The sequence below is a fragment of the Palaemon carinicauda genome, chromosome 18 (genome assembly GCF_036898095.1).
Source record: "Palaemon carinicauda isolate YSFRI2023 chromosome 18, ASM3689809v2, whole genome shotgun sequence".
Taxonomy (NCBI): domain Eukaryota; kingdom Metazoa; phylum Arthropoda; class Malacostraca; order Decapoda; family Palaemonidae; genus Palaemon; species Palaemon carinicauda.
In genome coordinates this window covers 66,415,769-66,428,268 of record NC_090742.1, presented here as the reverse complement: position 1 = coordinate 66,428,268, position 12,500 = coordinate 66,415,769, and the positions used below count along the sequence as shown (strand labels likewise).

At 29.7% G+C, this 12,500-nt stretch overlaps 1 protein-coding gene across 1 annotated transcript in view; it reads right to left on the bottom strand.

Moving 5' to 3' along the window:
* LOC137657340 (probable G-protein coupled receptor CG31760) overlaps nt 1–12,500 on the bottom strand; it is a 271,566-nt gene that overhangs the window by 134,895 nt on the left and 124,171 nt on the right. The window contains exon 3 of the mRNA XM_068391675.1: nt 1,772–1,895. Within this exon, the coding sequence (XP_068247776.1) occupies nt 1,772–1,895 (124 nt within the window). The remainder of the gene's footprint in view (nt 1–1,771; nt 1,896–12,500) is intronic.

Here is a 12,500-nt window from a genome sequence, read left to right as displayed (position 1 = left end):
GGTAATGACTCATTACTAATTATAAAGGCTGATAAAAATACAATTTTCTCCATTAACACCATTCCCCCGCTGACAGGCAATAATGAAGTTCATGGCGGAAAAAAATAAAGTGAATAATTATCATCAGCGTCATGTAATAAATGAATGACTTTCAAGTAAATTAATAATTAGTGGTGCATTTTTTTTATTGCCGAGTTGTTTTTATGTGCTGCAAGAGCCCGTGTCTTGCATTTTTAAACGAACAAACGAACGATCGCTGGATTGTTTAGAGGTAATAATAATAATAATAATAATAATAATAATAATAATAATAATAATAATAGTAATAATAAGTATTATAATAATAATAATAATAATAACAATGATGATAATAATAATAATAATAATAATAATAATAATAATAATAATAATAATAATAATGATAATAATAATAAGCATAATAACAGCAATAATAATGATAACAATAATAACAATAATAATAATGATGATGATGATAATACTAATAACAATGATATTAATAATAATAATAATAATAATAATAATAATAATAATAATAATAAGTATAATAACAACAACAACAACAACAACAACAACAAGCTCCATCGATCGTATTAGTTTATGAATGCATTTTGTTGGGGTGTAATAAACAGACCCTGGTTGACGCTTCCCAGTGTTGGCAATGATTAATTGATCTATTTTTGACTAATATTCTTTTCAAGGAGAGATGGATTTTAGTCCTTTTTTTTATAGAAGAGGGTGAAATATATATCAAATGCTTAATATTTCGTCACGTTATTTATCATATTACCAATATATTATATCATATATCGCTAAAATGACTCTAAAGTATAAGTCTTTGCTCGTATAGATACGAGTAAAAAAAATTGATAATATTTTTTTGGGAGTGAAGTGGAAGAGCAAAATGGGGAAACAACCTAAAAGATGAAAAAGAAGAAATACATCATATATAATCTGTAGTTCCTAGAAATTATATGGATATATATATATATATATATATATATATATATATATATATATATATATATATATATATATATATATATATATATAAAGAAGAAATACATCATTGATAATCTGTAGTTCCAAGACGTCTTAAATCACTTCCAGATCTTTACTCAGACTGCCTACTTAACGTTTACAGCTTCCTTCTAAGAAAATAAACAAGAAATCACGAAATAAACGATAAACAAAATTTAAAATAAAAAATGCAAACCAAAAAAATCCCCCAGAAAAAAAAAGACAAGAGAAAAAAAACCAGAAATTTTCTCAAAGAATTTTCAAAAAATGTAAGAAATAATCCATTGGTCTCAGAAATTATAAAGACATGTAATATCCCAGAATAAAAGGAATAAAAAAAAGAGAATATATAATATCCCGGAACATATAAAAATAACAGACTGACCCCCCCCCAAAAAAAAAAAGAAAAAAAAAACAATTTCCACAAAGATATAAAAAAAAAAACGTAAGAAATAATCTATTCCAAGAAATTATAAAGATACATATCCCAGAATATATAAAAAATAACACTGACCCCCCAAAAAAGAAAACAAGGATAAAAAAGAAAAATGTCCTCAAAGAAATTAAAAAAAAAAACGTAAGAAATAATCTATTCCAAGAAATTATAAAGACACATAATATCCCAGAATATATATAAAATAACATATCTGAAATAAAAACGACATAAATATAAGCAAGACAAATATCCTATAAAAAAAAAAACAAACAAACAAAGACACATCCGTGAACATACCTGCGTCGTTCTGTTTTTGCACTTGTCCGAGTCCGCGAAAATATTTCGCGTCGTGGACCCGTCCGGCGAAGGACACTGGTCGATGTCAACCCTCCGCAGGTCTATGTCAATGCCACTCGTGCCTCTGTAGGGGGAGAAAGGACAAATTGATAGTTGGGGAGGATTTTCATTTGTAGGAGGTGTTATAAATTACACACACATGCTGTTTATATATGTATATGTATATGTATATGTATATGTATATATATACATATGTATCTCTCTCTCTCTCTCTCTCTCTCTCTCTCTCTCTCTCTCTCTCTCTCTCTCTCTCTCTCTCTCTCTCTCTCTCTCTATATATATATATATATATATATATATATATATATATATGTATACATATAGATACAAACATATGCATACATATCTAAGAAACAGTTAATTTTATTTACAAGTTCATTTAAAAAAAATAAAAATCAGTTAAAAATCAAATGAAAATTAGAAGATATATATATATATATATATATATATATATATATATATATATATATATATATATATATATATATAAGTGGAAGCAACCTTGCAGAAGCGTAATGACAAACTGAATGCCAACAAGAGAAAGAAAATAAGCCAAAGAGGGGTATGACAAATATAATTATTATTACTAGGCAAACTACAACCCTAGTTGGAAAAGCAAGATGCTATAAGCCCAAGGGCTCCAACAGGGAAAAGTAACCCAGTGAGAAAAGGAAATAAGGAAATAAATAAATGATGAGACCACATTAACAATAAATCATTATACAAACAGTAACAATGGCAAAACAGATATGTCCTATATAAACTATAAAAAGACTTATGTCAGACTGTTCAATGGAAGAAGCTTGGGTATTTATCGACGGAACTAGTTTGATCAATATTGACTCAGGAAGAGATAAGTCATAGTTATTTGACACTTGACCAATGATGGTAAAATCTTTCTGGTCAATATTTTGTTTGCCTATTTTGGCATGATTCCGAATATTAGATTGTTCAGGGTTGGATATTCTGCAACCAGTTCGATAGCTAACACCTCTATGGGAATCAATTCTATCCTTTAACAGCCTCTTGGTAGATCCTACGTAGGTCCCAGAGTTACACTTTGGGCAAATATATTTATATACAACACCAGAGGACATATGTGGACTCAATCGATCCTTGAAGTGGAAGAGCCAGCCAATTGTGAGAGGGTTCTTAGGGATGAGTTTAACTTCCACAGCTATGAAGTGTTGTTGGATGATTTCTGTAAATTTTTCCCTGAGGAAATCTTCATGGAGAAAAGGAAAACTAGCATAAAATTTTAGTTTAGTAACTGTAAGTGTTTTTAGAGTCTGAGCAATCTTTTCATTTAATAATTCATTGAGGAGTTTGTAAAATAATTTGATGGGAAAGCAGTTTTTCTGAAAATATTCACATAAATAGATCATTCCTTTTGAATATTAGCCGGGAATCTTTTCATACAGGAATTACTTATTTATGTGAATATTTTAAGAAAAACTGCTTTTCCCACCAAATTATTTTAAAAACTTCTCAGTAGATTATTAAATGACAAGATGTAACTCCCGATATGTAAGTGCAAATCTGCAAAGCTTCGAAAACAGTAAGTACAATATTTTGCTCTACGGAAAATGGATTTCAGGTGGTTTCAGATTCAATTGAATATTCATTTTGATTTTAATTATCCAAATGGATGCGGCTAATGTGTATTCAAGTAAGGACCTATGTTTACACAAATTATTTAATTATGTATGTATGTATATGGATATACATACACCCATTACGTTTATCAATATTCTCCCATGCATATATATATATATATATATATATATATATATATATATATATATATATATATATATATATATATATATGATTACACACACACACACGTTAATGAGGTAAAAAAGGTTTGGGTATCCCCACGATCCGCAAAGCTGTACTAATCAGAACGAAAATCTCCCACCGTCACCAATCCGCATTGGCCAACGTGGTGATTAAAACTGCCCAAACCCAAGACATGAATTGACTTGTCTGAGGTCTTTGTCCTGCAGTGAACTAGAATCGGTTGCATTTGTTTTGTGTGTGTATGTGTGAAAATATATATATATATATATATATATATATATATATATATATATATATATATATATATATATATATATATATGCATATATATATATATATATATATATATATATATATATATACATATATATATATATATATATATATGCATATATATATACATATAAATATATATATATATATATATATATATATATATATATATATATATATATATATATATATATATATATATATATATAATATATATATATATGTGTGTGTGTGTGTGTGTGTGTGTATTCAAACTTAGAATTTCATGGCTTTTACAGAACGACAAAGGACACTGACAGACGGAGGGACAGAAGCTGACCGGATATGTGTATGCGTGTGTGTATTCAAACTTAAAATTTCATGGCTTTCACAGAAGGACAAAGGACAGAGACACAAACAGAGGGACAGAAAGACAGACGAGACATGTTTACGTAAACACATAGCCAAAGCCACGACTGCAATACTTTGCTCATTAATTTTCATTGGCCATAAAGTATTTATTTAAAAACATCCACTTCGTAGCTGCATTGACAACCATAATGGAAAACCATCAGTGCAATGAATGCTTATAATCAAATAAAGTGTACATCCTTTCATGAACCACATCACAAAGTTCGGCTTCGGCCGTGAAAAACCAATAGGTTTATTAATTAGATTTCGGGGTAATCGTCATTACTTACGGGTCAATGGCAATGCACTATTGAAATCTCTCTCTCTCTCTCTCTCTCTCTCTCTCTCTCTCTCTCTCTCTCTCTCTCTCTCTCTCTCTCTCTATATATATATATATATATATATATATATATATATATATATATATATATATATATATGTATATGTATATATATACAGTATATATATAGATATATATATATATACATATATATATATATATATATATATATATATATATATATATACTGTATATATATATATATATATATATATATATATATATATATATATATATATATATATATATATATATATATATCTTCATTTACGCATTGACGCATACATAGGAATACATCTAAATATGCACTATTACACTCATATTTACTTCTGTTATATTATAAACATTATTTTATATAAATATTTTGGTGTTTATAATAAGTCTAAAATTTTCAAAGCATCGGTTTGTAATAATTTTTTTTCTTGTGTGTTACAAAGTTAACCTATTGTCCGTTGAGAAGATCTTCAGGACAGTGCATGGTGTCTCTAGGTTTAAGGTTTAAAGGCCACTCGTGAATGGCAGAGTCAAGGGACAGTGACAATGCCCTAGCTAGCAAGACATATATAAACATGATCAGCGCCCAGGCCCCTCTGCACCCAAGCTAGGACCAGGGAGGGCCAGGCAGCGGCTCGTGATGAGTCCGCAGTTAGACCCATAGGTTCCCCTAAACCCACTTTCCTTAGCTAAGAAGGTTAGTAAGGTTACAGACACTACAAGAAACTATCAAACTTAAGCGGGACTCGAACCCAAGTCGGGCAGATCACCAGATAGGGACGTTTTCAATAGGCCACCTCAACCCTTGCATTTGTCCAGCACCTAAATAGATCAGACAGTGCCACTTTCATTATTATTATCTCACTGCAATTTCGAGTGTTTAACCATTTGCAATAGGAGACTGGCTAAAACAATCTTCGGTTTTCTCCTTTCTTTAAGACGTTTTATAATACAACAGAGAGAGAGAGAGAGAGAGAGAGAGAGAGAGAGAGAGAGAGAGAGAGAGAGAGAGAGAGAGAGATTAAAATAGCAGTAAAACAAAACAAGATTTAGTTTGAGAATAGATTTATCTATATATATTATATCATAATCAGAAGAACATTTTAAAGTACAGTATATGTTAAATAAAAAAATTATTCCTGTAAATACATTATGAGGCATATATAATATACTGTATATTGTAAGAATTGTAAATGTATAATTTCCTAATATTTCCTAATATTTCCTTCAAGAAACTGAAAAAGTTACAAATGAATAAAATGGGCCCTGTATCCAATCATGATACTAATATGAATGAATAACTAAATAATGTGGCTATAAAGAATAAGGTACGAAGGATATAGTCTGTGAGTTTATAAAATGGTTATATAGAATATGGTAACTAGGACATGGTCTGTAAGTTTATACTAATGCTAAAATACATGTACAGTATGATAACGGGAGAGACAAACATAAAAATTTGAAAAATAAATAAATTGGAAAACTAGAGGGGCACTCAGAGTGCAGACCTCCGCCACGGCAGCTTATTTCTCAACCTTTTGCTTGACCTTGACCTTTGATCTTAACATGTATTAATTGGCGTGGATTTTCATTCACTCAAATATCAACCAAGTTTGAAGTCTCTGTAACAACGATGTCCAAACTTATGGCTGGTTACGTGAATTGGACATATTGCTTGACCATGACCTTGACAGTTGACCTTGACTTTCCAAAATTTAATCATTTTCCGCTTTTTACATAATAGTTAATACCTGCAAGTTTCATTACTCTACGATTAAAATTGTGGCCAGAAAGCTGTTCACAAACACACACACACACAAACACAGAAACAAGGGGTAAAACATAACCTCCTTCCAACTTCGTTGGTGAAGGTAATTTAAAATCAAATAAAGGGTAAACTGAGACAAAGCAAAGCCGATAGGTACAGCTTAGTGGAATAAAAAAAAGCGGACATTAATGTATGCACAAATGATAAAATAAGAAAGAAAATGGGACAAAATATAAAAATTCCATAAACGCTTAGCTGACTATGTCCGTCCTATGTAAAATAGGCCTTATTATATCTTTGATGTTGTGGAATGTTGGAGACGCAGATGCTGAAGAATGTGAAGAGTCGGAAAAATGTTGTGGAAGTTGAATAGTTTTTACCTTTGATGTTTACCGATGATATAAATATTTTTGTTTTACAAATAAAGAATGTGATTGGTTTGAATCTTTTAAATGAATATTTTTTTTTTACAAATAAAGAATGTGAATGGTTTGAATCTCTTTCTCAGTAAACGATAATCATGAATGTTATGAAATATTTAGATGGAATAATATGCTTGATTCTGGATGTTTGTTCAACGTTAAAAGTAAAATATTATCCTTTTACAATTAAAGAATGTGAATGCACCGTTTAGATTTGCCGTAAAAAAAAAGAAAAAAAAAAAAAGAAAAAATCTTGGAATAAATGTTGCCAGGTATTTACCGTTTTAAAAACGGATATAGTAACGTAAAGGAGTGATATTACGGTCACCAAACCGTAAAATATAATAACAAAGTATGGTAAAATTACGGTCGTCTGTATTTTACAAAAATACAGTTGAGAACACTATATTTTTACAGAGAATTTCCGATTAAAATTACTGATTTTCTTCAGATGTGGTATGAATCTTTTTCCCAGTATTGTAAACTATAATCATGAATGTTATGAAATACTTGGATGGAATAAGAGTATAACGACTTGTTTTTGTATGTTTGTTTGATGTTAGAAGCAAAATCTTTTCCTTTTACATTCAAAGAATGTGAATGGCATGAATCTTTTTCTCAGTAAACTACAATCATGTTATGAAATACTTGAATGGAATAAGAGTATAACAACTTATTTTTGGATGTTTATTTAATGTTAACAATAAAACCTCTTTTCTTTTATCTCCTCTTCGCCCTAAGCATCGCTGAGGAGAGCATCTTCCCGATTGTTCTCACGGCAAAGAAACAACACATCGACATGGAGTTTCCCTGAAGGAGAGTTAGACAACACAAGAGGAGGAGAAAGTTGGACTTCCCTTGAGTGGACAGCCTAAGTGGAGGAGGAAGAGGCAGAGGAGGAGGGGGGAGTGGACAGCCTTAGTGGAGGAGGAGGAGATGGAGGAGTGGACAGCCTTTGTGGAGGAGGAGGAGGAGGAGGAGGAGGAGTTGGAGGAGGAGGGGGAGTGGACAGCCTTAGTGGAGGAGGAGGAGGAGTTGGAGGAGGAGTTGGAGGAGGAGGGGGAGTGGACAGCCTTAGTGGAGGAGGAGGAGGAGGAGGAGGAGTTGGAGGAGGAGGGGGACTGGAGAGCCTAAAAGGAGGAGGAGGAGGAAGAGGAGGAGGAGCAGCAGCAGCAACAGCAGGAGCAGAGGACGTCCTCAAGAGATAAGGAGGCAGAAGAGAGGAATGAGGTTCAAACAGGAGTATGAAGGAGGGCGACTAGTGGGAGCTCAATATTTGTTCTGGGATTTCTCATGATCGGAAATTAAAGAACTTTGGGCAATGTTTTGTTTCGTATAATTACCTGTTTAGCCTTGATTGCCAGCAAGACGGAAAGAGGGGGGGGGGGGGAGGGGGGAGGAAGCGTCCAATGGTGATGCTATCAAAGAAGATTTTTCTTTCTCGTGTACCCAAACTCACTGGGGCCAGATAAAGATTTAGAAAATGTATTTTTTTCCCAATGCAAGTTACTTTAAGCTTTCTTTAAGAAAACAAACATTTACGATATATCTATTCGTTTATATATCTACCAGGTTAAAAAGCATGTGGAACGCATACATTAAAATACACAATTTTCCGTGTATTTATAGATAAAATAACCCAGAATGTAAGAAAATTGAAATTCATTCAGCTTTCGAAGGGACCATCTCCCTTCCTCTTCAGAAATAAAAATTTTGTTTTCTGAAGAGGAAGTGACATGGTCCCTTCGAAAGCTAAATAAATTTCCTTATTCATACATTCTGGGTTATTTTATTGATATGGAACGGGTTAAATTTCCAATTGCATGATATATTAAAGATTATCCTGATAGACAAAGCAATTAGAGATGCTACTAAAACGGGACTGTATGTGTGTAAGATTTAGAAATTGTATTTATATACAGATTTAGAAAATGTATTGAAATAAAGATTTAGAAACTGTATTTAAATATTTAGAAAATGTATTAGAATAAATATTTAGAAAATGTATTAGAATAAATATTTAGAAACTGCCTTTATATAGATTTAGAAAATGTATTAAAATAAAGATTTAGAAACTGTATTTACATATTTAGAAAATATATTGAAATAAACATTTAGAAACTGCATTTATATAGATTTAAAAAATGTATTAAAATAAAGATTTAGAAACTGTCTTTACATAAATATTTAGAAAATATATTGAAATAAACATTTAGAAAATATTTAGAAACTGCCTTTATATAGATTTAGAAAATGTATTAAAATAAAGATTTAGAAACTGTATTTACATATTTAGAAAATATATTGAAATAAACAATTAGGAACTGCATTTATATAGATTTAAAAAATGTATTAAAATAAAGATTTAGAAACTGTATTTACATAAAGATTTAGAAAATATATTGAAATAAACATTTAGAAACTGTATTTATAAAGATTTAGAAAATTTATAAAAATAAGGATTTACAAATTTGAAATAAAGATTTAGAAAATGTATACAAATAAAGATTTGGAAACTATTAAAATAAAGATTTAGAAACTCTATTGGGATAAAGATTTAGAAAATGTATTGAAATAATAATTTAGACACTGTATTTAGATAAAGATTTATAACATGTCTTAAAATAAAGATTTAGAAACTGTATAAAAATAAAGATATACAAACTGTTATAAAATAAAGATTTAGAAACTGTATAAAAATAAAGATATAGAAACTATATTAAAATAAAGATTTAGAAATTATATTAAAATAAAGATTCATAAACTGTATTAAAATAAAGATCTAGAAACTATATCAAAATACAGATTTAGAAACAGTAATGAGATAAAGACTCAGAACCTGTATTAAGATAAAGATTTAGAAACTGTATTTTTTCAAACCAAATTACTTTAAACTGTCTTTAAAGAAAACAAATCATCATCATCTCCTCTTACGCATATTGACGCAAAAGGGCCTTGGTTAGATTTCGCAAAATACGATACAACTCTTCGTTTATATATATGTCAAGTGAAAATGTATACCCATCAGGTTTGAATTGCAATTGCATGAAATATAACAAACTTTAAAGAAAACAAATCATCATCATCTCCTCTTACGCCCATTAACGCAAAAGGGACTCTGTTAGATTTCGCCAAATACGAAACAACCATTCGTTTATATATATGTCAAGTGAAAATGTATACGCATTCTTTTTGAATTGCAATTGCATAAAATATAACAAACAATTGCATGAAATATAACAAACAATTGCAAGAAATATGACAAACAATTGCATGAAATATAACAAACTATTGCAAGAAATATAACAAACAATTGCATGAAATATAACAAACAATTGCATGAAATATAACAAACAATTGCCTGAAATATTAAAAATAATTGCATGAAATATAACAAACAATTGCATGAAATATAACAAACAATTGCAAGAAATATAACAAACAATTGCATGAAATATAACAAACAATTGCCTGAAATATTAAAAATAATTGCATGAAATATACAAACAATTGCATGAAATATGACAAACTATTGCAAGAAATATAACAAACAAAGACCTGGCGTGAATAACAACAGAAGTCGTATATCATAACCGTGATAAAATACGTCGCGTTCTAAAGGTCACCTTGCGACTTTTGTCTCCCAACGAAAATTATGATGACGTTGGATTTATTCATAAAGATATATTTTACGCAAAGGTATTTTCGCACGTGTACATACACTGTTAAAATGTTGCTAAGTTTTTATAGATTATATAGAAAATGTTTATTTTTATGTTACTGTTCTTAAAATGTTTTACTTTTCCTTCTTTCCTATCCTCACTGGGATATTTTCCCTGTTGGAGCCCCCGGGCTTATAGCATCCTGCTACCCAACTAGGGTTGTAGCTTGGCTAGTAATAATAATAATAATAATAATAATAATAATAATAATAATAATAATAATAATAATTTAGAAAATGTATTGAGATCAAGATTTAGAAAATGTAATAAAATAAAGATTCAGAAACCATTTTGATTAAGTTTTCGGAAATATATTGTAATAAAGATTTAGAATCTGTGTTTATATAGATTTAAAAAATGTATAAAAGTAAACATTAAGAAACTGTATTAAAATAAAGATTTAAAAACTATCAAAATACAGTTAGAAACTTTACTAAGATAAAGACTCAGAACCTGTATCAAGATAAAGATTTGGAAACTATATTTTTTCAAACCAACTTACTTTAAACTTTCTTTATAGAAACAAATCATCATCATCCCCTCTTACGCCCATTAACGCAAGGGATCTCTGTTAGATTTCGCCAAATAGGAAACAACTATTCGTTTATATATATGTCAAGTGAAAATGTATACCCATCAGGTTTGAATTGCAATTGCATGAAATATAACAAACTTTAAAAAAAACAAATCATCATCATCCCCTCTTACGCCTATTGACGCAAAGGGCCTCGGTTAGATTTCGCAAAATACGATACAACTATTCGTTTATATATCCGTCAAGTGAAAATGTATACGCATCCTTTTTGAATTGCAATTGCATGAAATATAACAAAAAATTGCATGAAATATAACAAATAATTGCATGAAATATCACAAAAAATTGCATGAAATATAACATATAATTGCATGAAATATAACAAACTATTGCATGAAATATAACAAACAATTGCCTGAAATATCAAAAATAATTGCATGAAATATAAAAAAAATTGCATGAAATATAACAAACAATTGCATGAAATATAACAAACAAAGACCTGGCGAGAATAACAACAAAAGTCGTATATCATAACCGTGTTAAAATACGTCGCGTTCTAAAGGTCAACTTGCGCCTTTTGTCTCCCCACGAAAATTATGATGACGTTGGATTTATTCATAAAGATATATTTTACGCAAAGGTATTTTCGCACGTGTACATACACTGTTAAAATGTTGCTAAGTTTTTATAGATTATATAGAAAATGTTTATTTTTATGTTACTGTTCTTAAAATGTTTTACTTTTCCTTCTTTCCTTCGCTCACTGGGATATTTTCCCTGTTGGAGCCCCCGGGCTTATAGCATCCTGCTTTTCCAACTAGGGTTGTAGATTAGCAAGTAATAATAATAATAATAATAATTATAAAAATAATAATAATAAAAATAATAATAATAATAATAATAATAATAATAATAATAATAATAATAATAATAATAATAATAATAATAAAATGTCTGGCAACATTTATTTCAGGATTTTTACCATTTTAAAGACGGATATATTGACGTAAAGGAGTGATATTACGGTCACCAACCCGTAAAATATAAGAACAAAGTATGGTAAAATTACGGCTGCCTGTATTTTCCTGAAATATGAATGAGAACAGTATATTTTCATGGAGAATTTCCGATTAAAATTGCGGTTTTTTAAGTGTAAATAAAAAAAATAAAACTGCTTTCTTTTTACGTTATATATACTGAAAATGCGTGTACTGATGTATTTAATTTAAAGGTTTTCAGGATTTTGTATCTAGGAGGAAAAGGAAAAGTTATTGGGAAGATGGAATTTTCCTTTTAGACTTCTAATCTTACAACCTAAAGTGTAGTTGAAAATGGGTACATATTCGAAAAGAATACACACACACATACCACACATATGTATATACACACACACACACACACACACACACATATATATAT